The sequence below is a fragment of the Saimiri boliviensis genome, chromosome 14, assembly GCF_048565385.1.
Source record: "Saimiri boliviensis isolate mSaiBol1 chromosome 14, mSaiBol1.pri, whole genome shotgun sequence".
NCBI lineage: Eukaryota > Metazoa > Chordata > Mammalia > Primates > Cebidae > Saimiri > Saimiri boliviensis.
In genome coordinates this window covers 87,938,190-87,965,854 of record NC_133462.1, presented here as the reverse complement: position 1 = coordinate 87,965,854, position 27,665 = coordinate 87,938,190, and the positions used below count along the sequence as shown (strand labels likewise).

Here is a 27,665-nt window from a genome sequence, read left to right as displayed (position 1 = left end):
TTTTTTTTTTTTTTTCGAGATGGAGTTTCGCTCTTGTTACCCAGGCTGGAGTGCAGTGGCGCGATCTCTGCTCACCGCAACTTCTGGCTCCCAGGTTCAAGCAATTCTCCTGCCTCAGCCTCCTGAGTAGCTGGGACTACAGGCATGCGCCACCATGCCCAGCTAATTTTTGTATTTTAGTAGAGACGGCGTTTCACCATGTTGACCAGGATGGTCTCCATCTCTTGACCTCGTGATCCACCCGCCTCGGCCTCCCAAAGTGCTGGGATTACAATCGTGAGCCACCTCGCCCGGCCTTTTTTTTTTTTTGAGATGGAGTCTTGTTCTGTCACCCAGGCTGGAGTGCAGTGATGCAATCTCAGCTCACTGCAAACTCCACCTCCCGAGTTCAAGCAGTTCTTCTGCCTCAGCCTCCCAAGTAGCTGGGACTACAGGCATGTGCCACCACACGCAGCTAATTTTTGTGTTTTTAGTAGAGACAGGGCTTCACCATGTTTACCAGAATGGTCTCAATCTCATGACCTCGTGATCTGCCTGCCTCAGCCTCCTTAGGGGCTGGGATTACAGGCAAGAGCCACTGCACCCGGCCCAAGATTTTAAGACTTCCTGAAGTGTTCACTAATGATAAATATTGGAGATGGAGCTTAGGGGGCCTAGCTCCATCTTCCAGTATATGTTACATCACTGGATCATACTGGGCACTTGATGATAGTAACAACAAAAATGAAAACCCACAATTCTGGCTCAGAATTAAGGCTCACCTGCTATGTGATGACTCTTCTGGCACTTAGAATTTTCTAGGTCTCTAAAACCCTGAAATTATTTCATAATTGGGAAATAATATAAACCAGGAGGTAGGTGATTTTTGTCATTGTTGTTTAAATCTAGGTAAGAGATTACAACCTGAGAAACAGCAAATCAAGTAACATTCTTTTGGAGAGACACAGTATATGATATTCTACTTACTGGAAGCCCCTATGAAAGTTTTCTTCCCAGATGCCCCCAAATATGTTTTTAAGGTCTCCTCATAAATGCTCTTTTAATACTATCATTCAAAAAGAAAGGTCTATTGAAATCCCCAAGGCAGATAAATAAATTTAGGGAACAACAGAATACAAATAAAATCATCAATATCCATTTAATGCCTTGTTTTGATAAAGAGAAAACAGACTGAATTTTCAACATCAGATCTATTCATCAGTTATACGGTTGCTCATAGTTGTGAGTTTGCAGATCTGACCTGAGATCATTTTGCACTTCCTCAAGAATTACTACTAAGAGTCGAGGTTGAATGATGCTTGACTCTTAGTAGTAATTGATGCTATGGCACATGCCACTCGGCTTACCTACTGGGGATACTGAGGTGGGATCATTGCTTGAGCCCAGGAGTTCAAGGCCAGCCTGGGCAACATAACAAGACCCCGTCTCAAAAAAAAAAAAAAAAAAAAAAAAAAAAAGTCAGGGTTGGAGAGAACTCAATGACCTTGATTCCAAACCAAACTTCTCAGAAGTCCACGGCGTATACTTGGGGCATGGGGCAGGGGACTGCATGGGAGGTCTACCATAAAGGCTTAGCTCTTTCTCATTAGAAGAAAGATCCATGATTTCAATGACTGAGATCTAGAAACCTTTAGGAGCCAGAGGAGTCATCACCTAGTAATTTAGCATCAACTCTGTGGTTTAGTGGTGGTCCTTTTTATGTTCAAGAGGGAGAATTGTTCAAACAATATAGTTGGTTTGAAATACTTCCAGGACCAATGCAAACACCAAGTGGGCTGCCCAGAAACCACACATTGTTTCCCTCAGACAAAAGATAATGATGCTCTAATGAGTTTTACCCTTTATTGCCCTCTCTGGAACACAGCCTCAGGAGGAAAACCCACAAAACCAAATTGTTAGTCCTCAAATTTACAATATTTTGCAATGACCCCTATCCCTTTTACTTTAAGTGCTAGTGCTTGGGTTAAGTATTTGTGTTGTTTTACTCATAAATTCCAACCTCATGTAATCTCAGAAGTGCCCTCCCAGAGAGAGAAAGGAAATGAGTAAATGAGGAAAAATAATAAAAGACTCCCTGATATTGAATACCTCCAAGAGGCTTAAAGCACTTCTGAGATATTATCTAATTCTGATGTACTTTGGTCTCATTAAAGGGGAAGAAAGTAACAGATTATTTTAACTATGGAGAGGGAAAGTGAGGCAAAAGCAGTCGGACTGGTAGGTCCATTTAATAAAAATCTTTTAGTAAATAATCAAAACTATGAATGGAAGAAATTAATATCCCATTAATTAGACTTGTAAAAGTGTATGTATTGAGGATTTACAGGATTCGTTAGAATCATTTGTGGTTGTTTTATTGAAGAGCCAGCCTAATGGCACACTTGCGCATCACTTGGACTGAAATCACCCACAACTCTTCCTTAACCTTATCAATCCCCCACCCCGTTCCAGCTGTGATTTCAGTCCTATGTGCTCACAAAACCTCCAAAAAGTCTGGCTTATCGGTATGGTTTCTACATCCTTACCTCCTTCCTATTTAATGTGGCTTCATTTTCAAAACATTTCCACTGAAAGTGTTCTTGTTGAAGTATGCTTTGCCTTGTTTTGTTCTGTTTCTTGTTTTTCTTGCCCTGTAGCCCAGGCTGGAGTGCAGAGGCGAAGAGGCTGGAGTGCGGTGGCGACTGAGCTCACTGTAGCCTCCATCTCTTGGGTTCAAACTATCCTTCTGCCTCAGCCTCCTGAGTAGCTGGGAATACAGGTGTGCATCTCCAAGCCCAGCTACTTTTTACTTTTTTTTTTTTTTTTTTTTTTTTTTTTTTTAATAGAGATGGGGTTTCATTATGTTGCCCAAACTGGTCTTGGGCTCCTGGCCTCATGCCATCTTCCTGCTTTGGTGTCCTGAAGTGCTGGGATTACAGGTGTGAGCTACTGCTCCCGGCCTTCTTGTTAAAGTTGATAGTACTTTTCAAGGCTGGAGGACCACAGAGTTGTTTCTTACCTCTGTTCTTCTCTAGTTTCTGTCTAAATATGTTCATCCATATCCCTAACTTTAAGCCTTGTTTTTACCCCAGTGTGTACATGTCACTTTCACCTTTCACCTAACTTTAGAAAACCTGAGTTTTTCCAATGTACATTTAATAGACATCTCAAACTTAACATGGCCAAAATTGAACCCTTGAGTTCTGCCCCAAACCTCTTCTTCCTCTAGTCTTGCTTACTTCAGAAACTTTGCTCTACTCTCACCTCTATAACACGTTGTTTTTCTTTCTGAACACTCTTTTTATTTATTGAGATGGAGTCTCGCTCTTGTTGTCCAGGCTGGAGTACGATGATGATCTCAGCTCACTGAAACCTCCACCTCTCAGTTTCAAGCAATTCTCCTGCCTCAACCTCCCAAGTAGCTGGGATTACAGGTGTGCACCACCATGCCTGGCTAATTTTTGTATTTCTCATAGAGATGGGGTTGCACCATGTTAGCCAGGCTGGTCTTGAATTCCTGACCTCAGGTGATCCGCCTGCCTCAGTCTCCCAGAGTGCTGGGATTACCGGCGTGAGCCACCGCACCTGGACTATTTCTGAAACACTCTTAAAGCCATTTCTGTCTCTTTCTCTCCACCACTACCACCCTAATGCAAATCATTATCATTTTTCATTTGTAGGTTATTCCAGTAATTCTTAAATGGTCTTCCACTTCCATTCTCACCAATATACCTTCTGTTCTCTATAAAGCAGTAAGAATTAAATTTCCAAGACATAAAATTAGATGATGTCACTTTGCTAGTCTAAATCCTGTTTTGGCTTCTCACCAAACATACAATAGAATCCAAACACTTTATCATAGTCCATAAGACCATGCACGATCTGATCCCCATCTGCCTCATCCCCCATCTCTGGTGACGTTTATACTAATGGTCTGAGAACCTCACTTTAAGAAACTGATCAAGATGAATAAGTAATTCATTGTGAAAAGAAGAAAAGAGCCTCAGTAGTAGGAAAATAGGTGGAATTTTAGTTAGAACTCTAGAATAATTCTACTAGCCCGTGCTGAGTTACCCAGACAAGTCACTTTTTATTTTTAAATTTTATATTTTCCATTAATATTGAAGGATATTGTCCCACTTCATGCTGAGACTTTTATTAATAGGTATTTAACACACTATTAGAAGTTTTCATACTGACGTGCTAGTCACATATATTCTTTATTATTTGCCAGTAAATTATTCTCTTGCATTTTTCTTGAGAGAAAAAAAAAATCTCCCTTAAATAATTTTCCTTTGTCCTTCACTATTTCCTTGCATTGAAATAGTAACCGAATCTTCAACATAAATCTATTATACTTAAAAACCATTTGCCCAAGCAAACAAACATTACAATTAAACTGATTTGACAAGTGTGCAGAGAAGATGGGAAGCACGTGTTCTTTTCCCTCCTTCTGCTTAGCTTCCGCCTGGTCTGCTGGCTCCTTGGCCTGGTCAGGAGTTTTGAAGTATCAGTCTCCACACTTATTCTTATTGGGGTATGGGGGTTGCAGCAGCTACCTCATCCATCGTTCCCTGGACCACAGACACTTGATTCCCTAAACAGATAAAGTCATTCCTAGGTGTCTAAAAGGAATTGGTTCCAGGATCCCCCAAGTATACCGAAATCCATGGATGCTAAAGTCCCTTTTTTTTTTTTCTTTTTGATGGAGTCTCACTCTTGTCGCCCAGGCTGGAGTGCAGTGGCATAATCTCAGCTCACTGCAACCTCCACCTCCGAGGTTCAAGCGATTCTACTGCCTCAGCCTCCCGAGTAGCTGGGATCATAGGTGCCCATCAGCACACCTGGCTAATTTTTTTGTATTTTCAGTAGAGTCGGGGTTTCACCATGTCAGCCAGGCTGGTCTCCAACTCCTGACCTCAGGTGATCTACCTGTCTCGGCCTCCCAAAGTGCCGGAATTACAGGTGTGAGCCACCGCACCAGGCCTCAAGTCCCTTTCATAAAAGGCTTACATGAACATAGCCTATGAATATTCTCCCGTATACTCTAAATCATCTCTAGGTTACTTATAATAATTCAACATAACTGCTATGTAAATAGCATTTCTACTGTATATTTATTTGCATTATTTTTTATCGTTTGGGTTTTTTTCCTGAATATTTTTGATAGGCAGATGTGGAAACTGTGGATATGGAAGGCTGGCTATACTCAAACTCATCAAATGTTAGAGTTCAAGGTCTCTTAGTAAGAAACTAATGCTACTTCTAGATACCTAACTTATTATAACAATCCAAAATTAATATGTATGTATACTAGTGTTCAAAACAGTATTACTTGTAAAACTGAAAACTGATGCTGGGCACGGTGGCTCACACCTGTAATCCCAGCATTTTGGGAGGCTGAGGCAGGCAGATCACCTGAGGTCAGGAGTTCAAGACCAGCCTGGCCAGCATGGTGAAACCGCATCTCTACTAAAAATACAAAAATTAGCCAGGCATGGTGGTACGTGCCTGTAGTCCCAGGTACTGGGGAGGCTCAGGCTAGAGAATCGCTTGAACCCAGGGGGTGGAGGTTGCAGTGAGCCAAGATTGTGCCACTGCTCTCCAGTCTGGGTGACAGAATGAGACTCTGTCTCAAAAGAAAAAAAAAATTATTTAGCACAACTTTAGTAAGAAAATTTAAACTCGACTGGGCACAGTGACTCACACCTGTAATCCCAGCACTTTGGGAGGCCGAGGTGGGTGGATCATGAGGTCAGGAGTTCAAGACCAGCCTGGCCAATGTAGGGAAACCCCATCTCTACTAAAGATACCAAAAAAAAACAAAAAAGAAAAGAAAAGAAAAGAAAGAAACAAAAACCAAAACCTGAAAACTGGAAACAATCTAAATAGAAGAAGAATTAAATACTTTGAACACACATATGTGTTAGATTATATAGTCACTGAAAGTTACTTGTAGCTGTCATTAATGTTTTCTAAATTCTCCAAAATGTCTACGAATAGTAAATAATTTTTGTAACCAAAATAAAATTAAAGAGAAAAGGATTAAGTTTTTTAAAAAGAAAAGCTAGTTAACTTGGATCATACATAGTGTCACTTTCTACTTAATGCAGATGCCTCTTTTTTGTTTCCTTGAAGAATAATCATAAAAACTTCATTTATGTCTTTTCTTAGAGAAAAAAAAAACAATATTTGATTTGTATTAATTTAGATGTTAACCGCAAACCGAATTTGTTCATCAAATGGTTTTGAAACAAGTGGAATTTTAAAGTCTCCATTTTAATTAATGTCTCTGCTAATTCATTTCTTTTAATTGAAGTGAAATTCATGTAACATAACACTAACCATTTTAAGTGTACAATTCAGTAGCCTTTAGCACCGAAAAGTGTTGTAAAGTTTTGCAACCACAAGCTCTAGCTAGTCCAAAACATTTTCATTGCGCGCAAAAGAAACCCTGTTCTAATTAAAGGGCTGTGCTCCCTTTTTGCCTCTACCCCCAGCCCCTGGCAATCACTAACCTGCAATCAGTCCCTATGGATTTACATATTCCAGATACCATTCACTTTTTAAAGAGCTCTAACTATTTTTGTAAATGGCTGCATTGAGTAAGAATCCTTCTTCCTGTCCCTCTGCTCATTGGCCTTAGCTTTGCTCTGGAGTAGCCCAGTAGCTTGCACATGACAGTCCTTCAAATATTTGACAGCAATATTCTCAGGGATCATGATTTCTTGACACCCCATCACTACCCTCTCCAGTACTTACTTCCACCAAATACATATATGATCATCTTCATACTGAATATGCAGAATTCCTTACATGACCCCTTCCACCATACAGTTCACCTGCCTATGGATTCTCTTCAGCTTCTTAAGTTTCCATTCAAACCTCATGAGAAAGTGGGGAAAGAAAGCGGCAGGGAGGTCATAAGAATCAAATGAGCTAGTTCCTGGGCAGGCCTCTGCATGGACATGCATGCTGACCTTCACTACATGTGAGCTGGAGTGAGCCAGGTCCCTGGTTCAGACCCTGGGCCCAGTGCAGGGGCCTCTCTCAGCATTACCCTCCATAGTGCTGCAGAAACCACAGCTACAGGCTCGAGAAGAAAGGCATCCTAATTGGAAACACACATCACAATTACTTTCAAATCATCTCCCTCACATCTTCCTGTCACAAATCATTAAAGAAGTCCTCTACTCTAAACATAGGGAAATTGCTCAAAGAAAGAAGAGATGTTAGATCTAAATTTCAATTAACTCTAACACTGATTGCTGTGTAACACTGCATTAATCTCCCGTCCTTATTAATGAGGTTTTGCCCTGGGTAATGTACCAGAGCCCAAATAATTACATTTTAGACAGATCATTTGGGCTTTATTTTTCAGAGCGTGGGGTGCTTATTAAAAATATCCGTTCTCAGGTCCCATCTCAGATCTTGAGTCAGGGAATTCTGGAAGTATATGGACCTGGAATCTGCATTTCCAGGTGTGTTGTGTTCATAATGAAGTTTGAGATCCAGCTATAAAAGAAAAAGAGAGTCCTTCATTGAATTTGTGTTGCATACATGTAATAGATTGTTGATAAAACTTGCTCTTTGGAAAAATGTGCCAATACTTGTGTTTGGAAACAGTGTATTTAAAAATACTTGATAAGCTTGGCTTAAGGTATAACTGGTTCTGTTTGATGTTAACAAAAAACATTCTCTACCAATACTTCAAAAGTTCAGTAGAAGTCCTTTTTATTTACATTATTTATAATTAGGCTGATCCTAGGAAAGATCTAAACAGAGTTATAAAAGGCAGAGTGGACACGAAACATCATGAGCACATGTGCACTCAGGAAATACTTGCTGCATGAATGACACACTTACATTTGCTTTATTTCCAGAATAAAAAGGCCAAGGAATGTTTCTTCTAACCTCCCAGACTTTCCCCTTCTCAAATATCAGTTATATTCTGGCTGCTGGAATATTAGCAAATACAACATGTATAGTTTCTCTGAAACATTAGGTATGTCTTCATTTATTCAGTAAGTATGTATTGGTCATCTACATGTGTCCAGGGCCTGTGCTAAAATCCAGGGATACGGTGGTGAATAAAACCCACTCAGTCTCTACCCTGATGAAGTTTTCCATTGTAGGGAGCTAGTAAGTTAGGTATTTGGAGAAGATTAATTATTTGAGAAACAAGCAAAATCTCAGAAAAAGTACAGGGAACTTTGAATCCAGGCACCAGCTTAGCGCATATCTCATCATGTTTAGCTTTTCAAGATGGAGTGTCTTGGGTTCCCAATGCTGTGGCTCAGAAAACACTCTCCATCCTCTCTAGTTATTTCATGTGCTTCATTTAGAGCAGATCGTTAAATATTTGGAAGGACAGATGAATTACGGTTTATCAGCAACATTTTAAAGCATAGTCAGCAGGATTCTGTACACATTGCCTTCCGTTCCTCCTCACCGCAACCTTGTTTCCCTCCCACCCCACCCCTTCTCTGAAATTCTTCCATCAAGGTGATCTCTCTCCATTTAATGAAGACTTTTTGGCCTTTCCCTCATCTGGCTTGTTATAGTCTTTGCTATTCCTGCTTTTCCTCGTCGTCCTTTGTAGATTTCCTTACTTCCTTGAAAAGCTGGTATTCCAGCCAGGCCTGGTGGCTCATGCCTGTAATCTCCGCACTTTGGGAGGCCAAGGCAGTCAGATCACTTGAGATCAGGAGTTTGAGACCAGCCTGGCCAACAGGCTGAAACCCCATCTTTACCAAAAATACAAAATTTGCCAGGTGTGGTGGTGCATGCCTGTATAATCCCAGCTACTCTGGAGGCTGAGGCGGGAGAATTGCTTAAACTGGGGAGGCAGAGATTGCAGTGAGCCAAGATCGCGCCATTGCTCTCCAGCCTGGGCAATGAGAGCGAAACTCCATCTCAAAAAATGAAAAGAAAAGAAGCCCCCTGTCCTGACCCAAACCAGCTCTTCCTCTGATAGTCTCTATCGTGGTGAATACCAGCCCCAGCTCCAGCCCCATCATCCAGTTGCCTGAAGCAGCTACGTAGAGATCCCACTTCATCATTGTTGTGTCCACTTAATTGCTACAACACGCTAAAGCCCAAACATCTAAAACGTTTCCTTCACCCCTAGCCCCATGGTTGCTTAGCTGGGGCTCACACTGTTTTTCCCGGCTTACTCAAACAGCCAATTCCCTAGCCTCCTATATCCAGGTGTATTGTCCCTTTTTATTTCTTTGTCTTATTCCAGGGATGAAGTCAATGTCTTGTTCCTCTTTGTACCTCAAACCTTAGGAAGGTTCATGGAACATGTAAAAGGAGTGAATGAATAAATTAATGTGCACAACTTTAATAAAAGTGCTGCCTGTGATAGGCTTATAAATGGAGTATTGGCATTCATTTTTAATACATTTTCAACACTTTTTTCTTCACTTTTTCCGTAACTCCATATCCACTGGCATGTTTTAAGTCTCCTGGTTGTCTCTGATTATGTTTGTTTTCCTTGGTCGAGAGCCTTGAATTTGCACTCTAATTTGTCTGAATTCAGCATCAGTTGTCAATAAAGCTAACTTGAAAAAGGCAGGGTGCGTAAGACTTTACGCCGACGAAACCAAACTTCTTGTTTCAATTAAACTACTTAATATGGGACTTTCCAGTCCTCTGTGGACCCATTAGCTAATAGACTGTTTTGAAAAACTGTCAGGAAAGAGAGGCTGCAGAATTCAAGAGACGTGAGTGAGTGAGTAGAAGAGGAATGAAGCCTGAGGTCTTTCTTTATAACATTTACATGTGGACATAAAATTTTTATGTATCAAAGAGTTCAAGAATGACTTATTCTTCTTGCCCAGAATCATTAATGCAATTCTCATGCTTGCAAATAATAATAATATAATAACGTGCTTTAATATACTTCAGTGTACTGTTCGCCAAACATTTTTAGTTTTAAATCTATGACCTCTTATACACTTTTTAATTGACATCTAAAATTTGCAGTGGATATTATTTAAAGAGTATTGCAAACTGAATCTTTTAAAATAAAATGGTTACACCATGTTTTAAAATGTCTCCAGAGGAATATAAATACCATTGCTATTTTATACCCACTATTATACATTTTTTAAGAAAAATGCATGTAGAAATACTCCTTTAAAGGAAATTGTATGCTATTTCTTTTTCTCCTTAATTTATATTTCATTGTAATTCTACCCATAGAACTATTTTCTAATAGGTTTTATGTATAAAAGGCTTTTCACTCTATCTTTCTTTCTTTTTTTCCTGTCATTCTTTTCTGTGACAAAAAGTATGCATGTAGATTTTGATTTTGATTCTGTGGTCAGTTTTAAGTATTTAAATTTGGGGGATTAATTTTTTTGGATCTTTGGATTGATTACACATTAGAGTGAAGGACAGAATTTGGTAAAAATAGCATAAATGTACCCAGCAACACTGAAAAAAGAAGACAAAATAGCATAAACATGTTATAGATTTAGTAAATAATTATTCAATACAAAAAGGTAAATTTCAATTATTTTTATTTCTGAAATAGATGCCCCATGAATGGAGGTGTTTTTATTATTGTTTTTCATTGTCTTTTTCCTAAAAAGAGGCAGGGCTCAGCAGAAATTCCCTACTATGTGTGTGTCTGATTATATAGTAGAATCATGTATGCAATATATATTGTATTCGTCTGCTATAAAGAAATAGATCTGAGAATGGATAATGTATAAAGAAAAGAGGTTGAACTGGCTCACAGTTCTGCAGGCTGCTTGGGAAGCATGATGCTGGCCATCTGCTCAGCTTCTGGGGAGGCCTCAGGAAGCTTACAGTCATGATAGAAGTTGAAGTGGGAGCCAGCACTTCTCACATAGCCAGAACAGGAGGAAGAGAGAGATGGGGGAGGTGCCACACACTTTTAAACAAACAGATCTCGTGACATCTCTACCATGAGCATAGCACTAGGGCACTGATGCTAAACCATTAGAAACTTCCCCCATGATCCAGATACCTCCTCACCAGGTCTTACCTTCAACATTGGGGATTATAATTTGACGTAAGATTGGGACGGGGACACAGAGCCAAACTGTATTATCTATTACATATATAATCTATACTAAGGAAATGTGTCACATAAATAGCGTATAATATAATGTATTTTCTTAATAGCAATGTCTTGCTTTCTTAAAATCCTTCAAACTTAGATGTGAAATAAAATCAAACCGCAGTCATTATCAAAAAATTATTTTTGATGTTAATGTCATTAGATTCTACTTTAGTTTGGATTTAAAGAAAATTATGGGAAACAGCCTGACTTGCAAAAGGAATTAATTATTCATTTATTTTTTAGTGAGGATAACGATATTTAGAATTGTCCCTTTGCTTGGTGCCCTAGAGCCTTTGTTGTATTTTAGGCGATACCGCACAGTTAGAGTGGGTTTCCTGCCTCACTTCTTTCTTCTGTCAAGTGAAAGAAGAGAGGCAGGAAAGGGTAATCTGTCTGCCCCACTGTAGGCACTTCCTCAAACAGATCTCTTGGAAGAGAAGGCACAGATGGAAGTTGAGGATTTCAATAGTGATTCACCTAAAACTACCCTTGTACACAGACCTCTCGGAAAGCCTACGTGTAGCCCCCAGGGATTAGACATATGCTGATAGGAAGATCAGTTACCCAGGAGAATTGCTGTAGTAGTTAAGATGGGAGACAATAAAGAATATTAGACCAGTGATTGAAGGAACGAAGAGGAGTAGAAAACGCTTTGAAATAAAAGGAAAATAAGGACCTGGAAAAATTATTACTACTGAACAGTTTTTTTTCCATTTTTAAAACATTCTATTTTTAATAATTATGTTCACTTCTGATTTTGATAACTAAATATACATTGAATTATTGTGATTAAAGGCTTATGCAGAAAGTATCACTCCTACTGAGAAGTTAAGCCAGTTTCAAGCTCTTCTTTATAGTTTCTAAAAATAGAAAAAAAATCGCATCTATACCAGTGTAGGTTAAACCTGCTCAATCATCCAGTCCTTCATTCATTCATAAATTCATAAACATTCAACATTATTCTCTAGACACACTCTAAGCAACCTTGGAAACAAAGATTAAATACCCTTCTCTTCCAATTCCTTAGACTCCAGTAGGAGAGAAAATATGCCGACAATAGCTACACTGTGTCTATTGGCTGTATTAAGGCAGTCTGTTATGACAATGGCAAAAATAAAGAGCACAGGAAACATGCATGGTTTCACAAAGGAAATAGCATTTTAATGAAATCTAAGTGACTAACAGTGGTCAGGGAAATAATAATTCAGACTAAAGCAACAGCTATTTGGAAGGGGAAAGCCGCCTTGCATGTGGTAGATAGAACACGTAGTTTTGTGTGTTTCAAGCACAAGGTGTGAGGTGAAGGGATACTATCTGATGGGACTGGAAGAAGACAAAGAATGCAGAACGCCTGTGCCTTTTGCCAAAGACTTTGAACTTGTTTGTAAGTGATGAGAAATCTTTAAAGGGTTTAATGTGAAGGAATAACAGACAGATTTGCATGTGAAAATGTCCACTCCGATAGGAGTTGAGAAGATGGATTTGAGAGAGTGAGTCTGAAGGGAGAAGGGAGGCCAGTGACGAGACGATCACAATGTTCAGATGACGAGGATCTAAACCAGAGTGGTAACAGTGGGATTAAGAAGTGAGGCATGAAGGAAAAGGACGTCCTGTTGATGGATTTAATATATGGGAAGATAAAGTGGGATACTCTCCAGTAACTATGTAAAAGTGATTTAAATACTAAAGAATTTCATTCACGAACGCGAAGTCCAGAGGTAAGCAGTTCTGGGGCTGCTGAGTACAGTGACTTAATAACATCATCAAGAATATCCAGCTGCTTTCCATTTTGCGCTCTATCCTGCAAAGATCTTTTATCCCATGCTTCCCCCCACCCCCCAACCCATGGAACCTACCATAGCCTCAGCCATCACATCCTTGCCTAACCACAATAAAAAGCTGAACAGTACTTTCTCCTGGCATGTCTCTTTTTATCAGGGAATAAAAATCTTTCCAAGGAGGCTGCACCTTGCCTCACAGTTACATTATTGCCCATGCCTAAATCAATCACTTGCAGGGATAGTGGAGTAACAAATTGGTGTGGACCAACCAACTTTCAACTCCATGGAGGGTAGAAAGGTCGATGAAGAACTTGAAATCCAATACCAAAAAAATTATGGTTCTGTTAGTAAGGAAGAATGGAGATCTTGACTCTCAGGAAGTAAATGAGCAGAGTCTGTTCAGATTCAACCTTCTGGTTTAGGTGAAAGGATCAATGCTGTCCTGTTCATTGGGATAGCATCTGTCAGAGGAGGGGCAGATGAGCGGGCAGATATGATGAGATTTGGAACACATAGAATTTGAGGTGCTTACAGGACATTTGGCGAATGTTTGATAGGCAGCTGAGCAGAGGATCTACTGAGCAGGGAGCTAGTTGAAGCCATAGGCATGAATGAAATTCTTAGTAGAAATATTAGAAATGAGAAGATGGGGTTATGGAAAAATTATTGGGGAACATCAACCTTTAAAAGGAGATCACAGAAAGAAAAATCACAAAAAGATATTGAAGGGGTGAAGCAAAATAATAAAAAATATTTTCTCATGAGTTCCAGAGGAAAAAGGGGTTACAGTGATAGTTTTGCCAGGCTTTGCTATGTGCTCTCTGACCATTCCTACAAATTATCATACAGCAAGTATAATGAAGTAGGTTGAAGTAAGCATGAACAAGGAAGTTGGTGGGTTGCGAGGGCAGGACGTTTTTTATTTTGTTGAAAGCATTTCAGACAGGCCTCTCTAATTTTTATGTATACAGAAAATAGACAGAAAATCTACACTCTGCTTCCAGGGAAGTGGATGCCAGCTATTTTAGCTCTCCCTGGACACAGAATCCTGTCCTAGGAAGGTGGAAGAAGGGGTCTGGGGAGTGTGGAATCATGGCAGCGTGACTGGTCTTTCGGGCAGCAGTCTAAAATCTTTATCTGAAAAAAAAAAAAATGTAGGTGGCCACTAATGACTGCAGAGAACAATGTCACTGGCTGTAAAATTCAAATGGGTGGCTTATGATTTCTTCCTTCTTCTTTTTTTTTTTTTTTTTTTCCCAAGGGAGTTTCACTCTTGTTGCCCAGGCTGGAGTGCAGTGGCACAATCTCGGCTCACTGCAACTTCCGCCTCCCTGGTTTAAGTGATTCTCCTGCCTCAGCTTCCTGAGTAACTGGGATTACAGGCATGTGTCACCACATCCAGCCAATTTCATATTTTTAGTGAGTCGGAGTTTCTCCACGTTGCCCAGGCTGGTCTCAAACTCCTGACCTCAGGTGATCCGCTCACCTTGGCCTCCCAATACTGGGATTACAGGTGTGAGCCACCACACCTGGCCCTCTTCCTTTCTTTCAAATAAAACTTATGATCCTTTTTGCTCAGAGGGTTCTTGGATTTTGATGTGATTTCAGTGCCACATTCCTCCTGACAGCAACAGGGTACAGAGGGTGGCAAATGCCATTGACGCCATTTTACAGGGGAGAACCTGGAAAAGCCTGGGAGTGAGTCACAGAGGCCACAGCATGGGCAGCTCGGGGCCCAGAAACCACGTTTTCCCTCCCATTCCCACTGAATGTGACCTAGAGAGAAGCAGCCCATGTGTGTATAAACTCAAAGCTTTCCAAGCGCTTCCTCACTCATCTCCTTATTTAATCTAATGCTTTGCTGCCATCTTGCTTCAGCATCCCATTTCCTATCCTGAATTTATCCCAACAGTTTCTTCAAAGATTTTTAGAACGTTAATTACAAATTCCCTAATGATGCATTTGCTGTCCAGAAGTCAAAGTAAGTAATGATAGTATCATTTCTTCCCTGGTTGAAAACCTTTTTAAGAAACCATACTCTAATTTTTCCAGATGAAAAAGTAAGCTTCTCCTGGAACAAAATTATAGTCAGTGTTCCACTCAGGCACTGTCACTTGGAAAAGTAAGTGAATCCATTTGGATTTCAAACTTCTGAGTCATGTGGGATGTCCTGGTCTTTCTGCTTTGAAGTTTCAAATCACTTCCTATTCTTTTCATGACAGTTCAGAAGATTGATAGTTAGAACGTCTTATTTTTCCTTTTCTCATATTTTAATTTCTCTCACTTCGGGTAAGTTGTAATAGTTTCTTTTCAGTCACACAGCCACAGCATTTGAGCTTGATGTACAATCGGAGAGATGTAAATGAAAGTAATCATAAGAGGCCATCCCACATGTTTCTGGTAGGCAAAAGGTGATGAATCTGTAACACCAAGAGTCAGCAAATACGTGCAGCCACAGGGACTCACGTATTACCCAGGGGAAAGGGTACTGGGACAAGCACTTGGAAAGCAACTTAGCACAACTTAGTCAAGCTCAAGTTGTACATATCCTATGACCCAGCATTTCCACTGCCCGGTGTCTCCTCTAGAAAAACTCTAACAGATGGGCTCAAATAAACACATGCAAAAATGTTCAGTGCCGCACTATTGGCAATAGTGAAAAACTAGAAGCAACTCAACTCTTCCTCCGTAAGCTGAATGAACAGGCTGTGCTTTAATATTCAGCGGTGGGGATAAACAGGCTCCGTCTACAAATCTCCATGTGCATATTTTTGTGTTTAGATTTATGTAAAGATTTTTTGTGTGATATAATTTATGTAAAGATTATTGACTGGGCATTGTGGCTCATGCTTGTAATCCCATCATTTTGGGAGGCCGAGGTGGACGGATCACTTGAGGCCAGGAGTTTGAGACCAGCCTGGCCAACATAGTGAAACCCCGACTCTACTAAAAACACAAAAAAATTAGCTGGGTGGTGGGTGTCTGTAATCCCAGCTACTCAGGAGGGTGAGGCAGGAGACTCATTTGAACCCAGGAGGCAGAGGTTGCAGTGAGTCGTGATGGTTCCATTGCACTCCAGACTAGGCAACAAGAGTGAAATTGAGTCTCAAAAAAAAAAAAATTATGCACACACACACAAAAGCATACTCTGATACACAGAACATAAGCAACAAAATCATCAACGGGAATGATGAATGTCAATTTAGGATGCTGGTCATTTCAGTGAGGGATGAGAAGAGATGGGAGGAGAGCATTTTATCTTTACTTATATTACATTTTCAAAACTGAAAGAGAGACCAGGCGTGGTGGCTTACGCCTGTAATCCCAGCACTTTGGGAAGCTGAGGTGGGTGGATCACAAGGTCAGGAGTTAAAGACCAGCCTGGCCAATATGGTGAAACCCCGTCTCTACTAAAAATACAAAAATTATCTGGGTGTAGTGGTGTGCACGTGTAGTCCCAGGCTCTAGCTTGGGAGGCTGAGGCAAGAGAGCCGCTTGAACCCAGGAGGCGGAGGTTGCAGTGAGCCAAGATCGCACCACTGCACTTCAGCCTGAGTGACAGAGTGAGTGAGACTCCATCTCAAAAAAAGAGAGATTGCAAAATAAAAATGGGAAATGTCCATATTTTTTTCATCTTTCTGGTAAGTACCTACAGTTAGTTACACGTTCTGTTTTGCTCTCTGTTTGAAATGTTTCATAGTTAGAAATTTTAAAATTGAAAGCTACTTTTCCAGCAAAAGAGTTCAACACTAAAGGGAAGGCAAAGATTGAATTGGATAGAAAATGCTTGGAGCAGGACTTAGCAAAGTGTTTCCGTAAAAGGCCAAAAAAGTAAATATTTTAGACCTTGGGCATTTTTGTCATGTCTCCACCAGTCACTCTGCCTTTATAGTGCCAAAGCAGCCATAAACTACACCAGTAGGTGTGGCCGTGTTCCAGCACGACCTTATTTACAAAACAGACCTCAGGTTGAGTTTGGCCTGTGAGCCATAGTTTACAGATGCTGGAGGTAAGTGGTTTCAGCAAGCAAGCAATCTTTGGCTACGAGAATGATCCCGGGGCCAAGAAACAATGACATGTGTCTCTAAAGGTTTAACTGAAAAGTCAGACCACCACCCTCCCAGCCTAAGAATCCAAGTGATCAATGGAGTGCCTTTAGTAGTTGAGGCTGTGGCAGTACTAAACATCATAAAGATGACCTCTGAAGTGTAATCTTGTGGGGAGTTTTGTTTTGGAGAACTTTTGTTTGGTTCTGAGACGTTTTTCACTTGGGTGGTGGGAGCAAATTTATCCCAGAGGTACCTATCAGTATTCAGCCCGAGAGACTTCCCGTCAACCTTCCAAGAATGCCCTCAAATTCTCAGCTTGCAGAAAAAGCTTCAGCCCCATCCCAGTCACCATTCCCACACAGGTGGGTGGATCACTTGAGGGCATGAGTTCGAGACCAGCCTGGCCAACATGGTGAAACCCCATCTCCACTAAACCCCTGCACAGCCCAGGACTACCCTGATCTGACTTCTAAAACTCCAGAAGGCCATTCTGGGAGTGAGTTCATCAGCTTAGCTGTACCCTTAGCCATTGTTCACTTGCATTCACCTGTCAGGAAGGGTGATTCAGCGCTACTGTGTTCTTTCCTAGAAATCAGGAACTTTTATTGTTCAAGCTGTTATTGTAGAACCCCTCTTCAGGTCTTGACTCTTTCAGGAGCGGCTGATAGAAGGGGCCTGTGATGGACTTTTTAGCTGCCTAACCTAAATACTAGCTCACTTTGGCCTGTGTCATTCTGGTATCTACAGAGGCCAGGCCCAAGGGCGTTCACTTGAGGAAAGTACTCCCACTACCTCTCTTTGCACAACCAACTTTGGCCAACCCAGTCTGCTTAGACCATCAGCATTTACGGTCCTGGCACCCCTTGCAAATTGAGAACATGATCAGGCCAGAAAGATGGTTAATAAAACCAACTGGATTTGTTTATGAGTTTCTTCTCATACAAGCCAAATACAAGATGTGAGAAAAAAATGAAGTATCCTCGTGCTGTCGTTACTGGCAGTGGTGGCAACATTCCTGAGAGGTTAATTGTGTGCCAGCCATTTTTCTGAGTAGCAGAGTGGTTCAGAACAGAGCAGGACTCTCTATAACGTGCTAAATTCAGGTCCTGGCGGGGCCACTGACATGCATGTGCAGGGATGGTTAGTGAACTGACGGAGACAAGCACATTCTCTCCCTTGCTGAACTCTGCACAGCCAAGGGCCAGCAGTGACGGTGCCGTTAGCAGTGGTGGGCACAACTAACTGCCTTCAGACTCTGAAGTAGGAGGATACAGCTTCACATTCACTGTGGGTCACCATGGCAAAACACCTTTGTCTATTTCCCTGTCTGACAGTGAGATGCTAGATCCCTGGCATGTTACTATTGCTGTATGTGAAGGAGAAAAGAAATGAGATGTAGGAGAAGAAAAAGCGAAGAAACCGCCTTGGCCCCAGTCATGGAGGCCTCATCAGCCTCTTTCCCCCTTCTCGAAAATTGAAAGTTTGCATTTCTTCTTGGGTTCCTGTGAGACATAATTTCTAAGGATGATGGCCAGATGTTTTGAAAACACGTTCGTTAAGCTCAAAGAATGCATGTTCATCATGACATCTAGTACTGCTGGCTGTAAGGGCTTTTGCCCCAGATGGATCTGAACCTGTCTTAGCTCTGTTCTCTCTGACAAGAACTAGGGCCTGTTGAAGGACAGCGAGCATTTTCGAGCGTATCAAGCATGCATGGAAGCCGTTACTGGAACTCCAAGTTGAGGACCAGACTGACTCTGTCAATCTTTCCTGGCTGGGACTTGCAAACTCTTGGTTGTGTTTACTCAGAATGTTAATAATTTCGGAAATTATTAAAAGGGAACCAAAAGACTTTCTTTTTAAGAGGCTATTGAGATCACAAATCATTCCACAAATATAATAAGCTATGTAAGCCGAGCGAGTCCAATACTCGACACCAGCCGTGAGCCAGCTGGAAGTATGGCCATTTTCATATGACATTTCATGTGTGGAACTCAGGAGGCATGAGAAAAACCCTTTGAAAATGAGGCCTTAAAATTTTAATAATTGTGTTGGGTAAAATGTTTTTGCAAAAAAAAAACCCAAAAAGCAAAAACCTTCCTTTTTTTCTCCTTTCTACTCCCTTTGCCCAGTGAATCGACATTACCAAGCCTCTGTGGTTTTGCCCATATCATCACCCTGAGGATCCTATTCAGATTTAAGGGACCCGTTTCCTTCTGACCTCCTAGGCTCCTGCTCCCTCTCCAGGTAGAACCGATGCTGTTCCCTCTTACCCTCACTGTTCTTCTTTGTGGCCACTGGATCCCATTAGAATTTTTTAAAATATAGATCTGAAACCCCATGGCAACACTACCGATTCAGAATGCTTTGGAGCCTGCATCAGAAGATCTCATGTACTCCATAAATATATTTACCTACTATGTACCTACAAGAATTAAAAATAAAAAAAAAAATTTTCATTAAAAATTTTTTTAAAAAGAAGGCTTCTCAAGCCTAGGAATGTGCACTCTAAAGTACTGCAGGTGATTCAGATGTCATTGGTCACAGAATCACCACCACGAGGTCCCAGGCCGTTGCTCCTATATACCTTTGTCACGCAGTCATTGGCATGCTTTCTCTAGCTTCCTAATTGCAAGCTGTTTGAAGGCTATGACATGCGTGGTATTCATATTTCACTCAACACTTTTTTTTTTTTTTTGAGACAGAGTTTCACTCTTGTTGCCCAGTCTGGAGTGCAATGGCACAATCTTGGCTCACTGCAACTTCTGTCTCCTGGGTTCAAGCGATTCTCCTGCCTCAGCCCCCTGAGTAGCTGGGACCACAGGACAACAGCTGGCTAATTGTTTTGTATTTTAGTAGAGACAGGGTTTCACCCTTTTGGCCAGGCTGGTCTTGAACTCCTGACGTTAAGGGATCAGCCTACCTTGGCCTCCCAAAGTGCTGTGATTACAGGGGTGAGCCACTGTGCTGGCTTCAACACATTTATTGAGTGCCTGCTGTACACCAGGCACTGTTTTGAGAGCAGGAGACACTGCAATGAACAAAACAGAGGCCTTCTCTCTCGGACCTTACGTTCCCAGGAGAAAAGTCCAACAATAAAAAGAAGGTGTGGTTATTAAATACTGTTTCATTAGATGATAAGTACCCTGGAGGAAGATAGAGCAGGGAAGGAGGAGATGGTGAAGTCCAGGATGGAGGTGAAGGTAACGTTAAGCCTTTGCTACAGAGGTGGTAACTGAGCAAAGATTTGAAGACTGAGGAAGAAGGCCAAGTAGACATTTGGGAGAAAGACAAGGTAAGGGTCTAATGCCAAGCTCATTCTAGAAACAGATAGGTGGTCAGTATGGCTGGAGCAGAGTGAGCAAGTGGGAGAGAGATGGAGGAGGCTGGTGAGATGCGGGGGAGGGAGGAGAGCTTGTAGGGGCTCGTCTGTCCCCGTAAGAATGTTGCCTTAGCTCGGCGCAGTGACGCACACCTGTAATCCCAGCACCTTGGGAGGCTGAGGTGGGTGAATCACGAGGTCAGGAGTTCGAGACCAGTCTGGCCAATAGGGTAAAATCTCGTCTCTAATAAAAAGACAAAAAAAATTAGCTGGGTGTGGTGGCAGGCATCTGTAATCCCAGCTACTCAGGAGGCTAAGGCAGGAGAATCTCTTGAACCTGGGAGGTGGAGGTATCAGTGAGCCAAAATTACGCCACTGCACTCCAGCCCGGGCAACAGAGTGAGACTCCGTCTCAAAAAAACGAGTTGGGGGGCGGGAATTCATGGAGTCCTAGAGATGGTAAAACAGAGAGAGAAAATGAATAAACATAAAGATGATGGTGATGCTGATAACAGCTGCATTGGTAGCTGCAGGTGTAAAAATAGATGGGAGTCCTCTATATTAGTGTTCCTTGGGGCTACTCATAAAAATATGAGAATTACACTTTGAAGCCTGTCTTTTACTTCAGTCAGACTTCGGCTTGCCGTCTGCAAGCCACGTTTTAGATAGAATAAGAATAATTTCTCTTTGATTCCCTTTCCTGTTGAATTTGTGTCATAGTCTTCTAATACAAATGAGATGACACTTTGCATGGTCATCAGGCAGTTTTAATACAGGCTTGGGAAATTTCTTAATTCACAACTGGGAATTGGTTTCTATTAGGAGACTCATTTGAATGATTTGAATATCTGTGTGTAGATGTTAAATGCTAATGTTATTCATATGTAATAATATAGATGCAGCTATTAATTTTTCTAGCCTATGTCCAGTTCTATCTTTTTTTTTTTTTTTTTTTTGAGGCGGAGCCTCACTCAGTCGCCCAGGATGGAATGCAGTGGCGCAATCTCCACTCACTGCAACCTCCGACTCCCTGGTTCAAGCCACTCTCCTTACTCCGCCTCCCAAGTAGCTGGGATTACAGGCACTTGCTGTCACACCCAGCTAATTTTTGTATTTTTAGTAGAGACAGAGTTTCACCATGTTGTCCAGGATGGTCTCAATCTCCTGACCTCGTGATCCAGCTGCCTCAGCCTCCCAAAGTGCTGGGATTACAGGCATGAGCCTCCTCCCCCAGCCATCCTGTTCTATCTTTAATATTCATTTTTAAAGAAACTTGTGAACCACACCCATCTTCTCTCTCCTTTGTATTACTAACTTTTGTAATCATATCCACGTCCACTGGTTAACTTTGATGGCTCTGGAGGCAGATGGCTGGTTTCAAAGCCTGGACCATTGTTCAGTGGTTGTGTGACCTCAGGTAAATGACTCAACTTCTGCAGGGCTTAGCCTTGGTTTTCTTCACTGTAAACTAGGGGTAATAATACCACCTCCAACAGAAGGCTATTTTTAGGATGAAATGTGACATACATGTAAATGAGCTGTACACTTAGGACAGCACTTGGCACATAGTAAAACACAGTGTCAAGTATTGACTATTATTGGTACTTCTGCAAACTGGCTTGAGATATCTCTTCACAGCACTCGCTTTGTAATTCTGTAACTGTTTGACATGCCTGTGTTTTCTAACTGCATTTACTGCACACATTGCTGACCATTTTGTCCTTGACCTGGCCTTCAGGCATTATTTGGGGTGCAGTCCTAGCTGTCTACACTTGTACTATTTCATCCCTTTTCACCTCCAGCTGCCCCTGGGCAGCCATCAGTCAGCCACGCCCCATCTGTCACTGCTAATCCATACAGCATTAAAACCACGTGGTGGCTCTTGCCTGTAATCCCAGGGGTTTGGGAGGCTGAGGCAGAGGAGCACTTGAGGCCTGGAGTTCCAGACCAGCCTGGGCAACATGGGGAGATCCGTCTCTACAAAAAATAAAAAGCAATTAGCGTGGTGGTGCATGCCTGTAGTCAGGAGGCTGAGGCAGGAGGATCCCGGAGTTTGAGGCTGCAGCGACCCACGTGCCACCTCACTCCAGCCTGGGCAGCAGAGCCAGACCATGTCAAAAAGAGGACTGCTCCCTTCCTCTACCGCCCTTCACAGCCAAGCCCTCTCGTTTCTCGTTGCAGGATGTTCTGGAAGCTTTCCCTGTCCTTGTTCCTGGTGGCCGTGCTGGTGAAGGTGGCGGAAGCCCGGAAGAACCGGCCCGCGGGCGCCATCCCCTCGCCTTACAAGGACGGCAGCAGCAACAACTCGGAGAGATGGCAGCACCAGATCAAGGAGGTGCTGGCCTCCAGCCAGGAGGCCCTGGTGGTCACCGAGCGCAAGTACCTCAAGAGTGACTGGTGCAAGACGCAGCCGCTGCGGCAGACGGTGAGCGAGGAGGGCTGCCGCAGCCGCACCATCCTCAACCGCTTCTGCTACGGCCAGTGCAACTCCTTCTACATCCCGCGGCACGTGAAGAAGGAGGAGGAGTCCTTCCAGTCCTGCGCCTTCTGCAAGCCCCAGCGCGTCACCTCCGTCCTCGTGGAGCTCGAGTGCCCCGGCCTGGACCCGCCCTTCCGACTCAAGAAGATCCAGAAGGTGAAGCAGTGCCGATGCATGTCCGTGAACCTGAGCGACCCGGACAAGCAGTGAGCGCCGCGCCCCACGCAGCGCAGCCCCGCGCGCCCGGCCGCCGCCGCCGCCGCCGCCTCCGTCCCTGCCCTCCGAGCCCGCTCTCACGCTGCCCGGTGCCCCCCTCAGCAGCCAGCACGTCTCTTAGGGCTGACGGTGTCCTTGTCACACAACGTGGATCGCAAGTGGCGCTTTCGCCGACGCGTTCCTGACCGACCCCGGGCCCCGCCCGCGCCTCCCACACCAGGTGGCGGATCGGGCCCGAAGGCAAATGCTGGAAACCGCCACCCGCCCCGCCAGCAGTCGCAGAGGACCTTTCGAGGTCGCGCGCTGCAGATCCCGCAGGGATGTTTCCACCATGTGGAAAAGCGAGGATCTCCCTGCCCGCCCCCTGCACGCCAGCCCGCCCGGCTCCCGCGCGAAGTGGAGGATGCCGCACTTTCCCGAGCTGCCCCTCAGACCTCTCCTGCTGGTCCCCTGGACCTCGGGCTGGGGGCGCTCACTCTGTGACCGGCAGGCTGCCCTCGGTTGCTGCTGTGAGGCGGATATGTACGACCTCCATAAATAAGTACGGGGATGGGGGCGTCTCCTAATAAACCGGTACCAGGAAGACAACGCGAGCCGCCTGGATCCCGAAGTGGGCTTCCCGGGGAACCCTGAGCACAGCGGCTACACTCTCCCCCACCCTCCGTCACCACCACCTCTTCTTCCTCACTATCCCCACCCCCGATTTGTGGACTAAAGATGAACTCTGGTGTGCATGCTATTATTGCTGCAATTAGAATGTTATCACACACACAAAGGTCTCTGTATTAACGCTGGTTTTACAAGTGACCGTATATTGTAAAGAGCTGTTTTAAAAGTATTATAGACCTATTCATGTATTATTTCACAGATTTTGACTCTGTCTTGCAGCACCATTCTGAGTAAGGATGAGAGCAGGGGATGATCTGCCCAGAAGGTGTTTTACTCAGAAAAAAAAAAAAGCCTGGTGGTCAGCAATTCACTGTCATGCACCTATTTTAGATCGGGCAGGGAGATGGACGGAGTCGTGTTTTTTACTTTGAATTTTATTTCACTGAAGGTACTAAAGCATTGCAGCACAAAGTAGAAATTGGTTTGGGATAGATAGGTACAGGGAGAAGCATTCATTGGGAAATTGATGACCAGAAACTCGAAAACCCCTTTAATGCGGAATATGCATACGTGGGCTGAAACGGTATACTATTCTCACTGCCATGACACTAAGCAAAAAGTATTTCCTGTTAAAAGAAAGAGAAAGAGAAAGGGATATTTAAAAATATAAGGAGTTGAGTTGCTCTGTGGTATAGGAGGGAGTAAGGAATAAAATATATAGAATAGTAATCTAGCTGATCTGTTCTGCCCAAAACAACATGCTTCCTTTTCAAAGAATAGACTTCAAAGGAGACGAAGAAACATTAGGTCCCTTTTTTTTTTTTTTTTGAGACGGATTATTGTTCTGTCACCCAGGATGGAGTGCAATGGCACGATCTCAGCTCACTGGTTCAAGCGATTATCCTGCCTCAGCCTCCCAAGAAGCTGGAACTACAGGCACGTGCCATCACGCCCAGCTAATTTTTGTATTTTTAGTAGAGACGAGGTTTCACCATGTTGTCCAGGATGGTCTCGATCTCCTGACCTCGTGATCCACCCACCTCTGCCTCCCAAAGTGCTGGAATTACAGGTATGAGCCACCGTGTCCAGCCACCTTTTGTTTTTATAATGAATTGTAACTTTCTATGTTGTGGTCTCTTGATGAAAGGAAGTAGACGTAACTTATTTTCCAACCAAATTATACTTCCTCTGGTTCCGTTTGCTCAGCTGTCCTGGAAGGCTTCCCTGTGAGTAATGCTTATGGAATCTGACAAATGTGAATGAGCTGCCATTGGTGGGAATCAGTACACTTTGAAAACCTTTCACTGATGCTTCCCCAGGAAGTGCTCCTGTGGAGGGGCCATTCCCTAGTATGTGAGAGACCTTTCGGAAGCTGCTGGGGGGACTTAGCTTCCTGACGCTGGGTGGTGACGGTGGATCTAGAGGCATTCACTTGGAGAGCAAGGATTGGGGTGGGTTGGGTTGGTGAATCTGTTTCAGGCCACTGCACAACAAGTTTCATTTCTGTCATTTCTGCAACACCATGAGACCTGAGCAAGAATGTGCTGGTGCAGAGGGGATCTTGGTTTTGTAAATGGGCATATACAGCCTGAACGCAGGAGGCAGAAATCAAAAGAAATCCTTGAGGGCTGGAATCTGAGGATGGGAAGAAAATGTAGAGAAGTGTGTTCAAGGTCAGGATTGATTTTTGCATTTAGCAGAAAACCTCAAGTCAGACTCAGTGGCAGAACACGCAGCAGAAAAGCTGTGAAGGAAGAAAAATTATGTGATTGTAATGGAGGCTAATGGGGTGAATTGGGAGGTGAGTGGAGGAGAGTCTCTGACCAGCTGCAGAGTCAACCCCTATCATTTATTAACATGAAACCCATACAGATAGGGGAGGGATTAAGCTAAGAACTTACAGAATGCAAACACGAGCACACTCTCTTTGAACCCAATTGTGGGTGTAGCAATGAAAGCAATACGATATGCTGCGGTGTAGTGTGAAGCTCCTTCTGGGGGTTCTCATATGTACAAAGTTTACCTTATAATGGCTCATTGTATTTAATTTTTTTGTTTTGTTTATAAATGAAGAAAAGCTATAAGTATAATGTAATTATTTTATAGGTATACTATTAAATTATAGAACAAATAAAGATAATCTAGGATTCTATGTGATCCCGGTGTGATGTGCCATAAAAGAGGGAATTTTTAACTTGTTTCAGTGAGCCGTAATGCAGCACTGTGCATTCAGAGTGTTTTTGTTCAACCATGGTGAGTTCAACCCCTAGCTTATGTCACATAATCTCCTTTGGGGTCTGGAATCTTCTAAGAAAATTAGAATCAGGCATCCAAGGAGAAGCAGTGATGGAGGTGGCACCCAGTCCTGGTCTTTGGGAGCTTCCAAGCCTCTTCCAGATCCCTGCCAGCTGACGGCAGAGTATTCCCACTATGCTGGCTGAATGAGAAACACTCGGCAAGGAAGCCTTGAGAAACAGCTGTGAAGGGAAGTCCACTGTCAGTCTCAACAGCAGGGACGCACTTGTCCTGAGTTCTGTTTATTTTCACATTTACTTCTCATGAGTGCCAACATTTCTTAATTTAAATATTTCTTAGTTTACAGTGTCTCCATTTTTCTATTAATTGACTTAATCTGCCATTCAAGAAAACTCAATTATCAATAAAAAATAAAATCCATAATCAAATTGCACATGGTTGATTCACTGTGTAGACTTCAAAGGAATTAAACTCCACTTCCTAGTAGATAATTCATCTTAGTTTATTAAATGGGACAGACTAGTTCACTGTGTGCTAACATATTTCAACCCACTTGTTTTTGAAGTTGGCCAACTGATTTTTAAGTTATAAAATCAATGAAAATGACTTTTGCTATTGTGTGAACAATTTAGAATGTATATATTCCCAGAAAGCTTATTTAATGATTGAGCTATCACCACTGATTATTGTCTGCATGAGCAATAATAATAATAATAATGCAATTAGAACTTTTTAAGTGAAAGCAAGTTTATTAAGAAAGCAAAGGAATAAAGAATGCCTACTTCATAGGCAGAGCAGCCTAAAATGTCTTATTCATCATGTTATCTTCTGAGTTCTCCTTAATCCCCAACCTTGCACCCCCTTCACCTGATTCCACTGCGACAACTTCTCACACACAGTAGATGCCCATTCAATTCACCAAAAACAAAACAGGAGAAACAGTGCCATTTTTATTGTTGTTGTTTTTATCTCTTGATGTTACTGACTTCTCTAGTATTTAGTCTAGCATATAAGGCAAAACAAACAAAACGGAGAAATCACTGCCACATTATTCCTTGAATCCCGAGTTTTCTACCTTGTTTGTCTGCTTTTCTCCACCTTTTAGAGCTTCATGTTACATGTGGGTGTGCGTGTGTATATAAACACAATATATATATAGTGTATAGTGTATATATTGTGTGAAAAAAGGTAAAGAATGGTGTATATATAGTGTATAGTATATATACTGTGTGTATATACACACACACACATATTATCTGGAGATTTTAGTGGAGGGAATAGGAAAAAAATAATGTCTGCTGCATCTTACCCAGAATCAGAAGTTTCCTGAATTTTCCTTTGTCTGTCTTTTCTTTTCTTTCTTCCTTCCTTCCTTTCTTTCTCTCCTTTTCTTTCTTTTTCTTTCTCTTTCTCTCTCTTTCTTTCCTTCCTTCTTTCTCTTTCTCTCTTTCTTCTTTCTCTCTCTCTCCTCTCTCTCTCCTCTCTCTCTCTCTCTCTCTCTCTCTCTCTCTCTCTCCCCGCCCCACCCCAGGCTGGAGTGCAGTGGTGCGTCTTGGCTCACTGCAACCTCCACCTCTCAGGTTCAAGTGATTCTCCTGGCTCAGCCTCCTGAGTAGCTGGGATTACAGGTGTGCACCATCATGCCCGGCTAATTTTTGAATTTTTAGTAGAGATGGGGTCTCACCATGTTGAGCAGGCTGGTCTCAAACTCCTGACCTCATGATCCATCCACCTCAGCCTCCCAAAGTGCTGGGATTACAGGCACGAGCACTGTGCCCAGCCAGTTTCCTGAATCTTTATAAGGTTTATTACCCACTTTCTAAGGTGTATGGAGTGTGTACCTACTAAGTCCTCCAACATAACTTGCTCCATACCT

At 42.6% G+C, this 27,665-nt stretch overlaps 1 protein-coding gene across 1 annotated transcript in view; it reads left to right on the top strand.

Annotated features, from left to right (window-relative positions):
* Positions 1-25,685, top strand: part of GREM2 (gremlin 2, DAN family BMP antagonist) — a 123,094-nt gene extending 97,409 nt beyond the window's left edge. Inside the window, exon 2 of the mRNA XM_003935343.4 lies at positions 22,411-25,685. Coding sequence (XP_003935392.1) covers positions 22,412-22,918 — 507 coding nt within the window. The 5' untranslated portion in view covers position 22,411 and the 3' untranslated portion in view covers positions 22,919-25,685. The remainder of the gene's footprint in view (positions 1-22,410) is intronic.
* Positions 25,686-27,665: the final 1,980 nt, after the last annotated feature.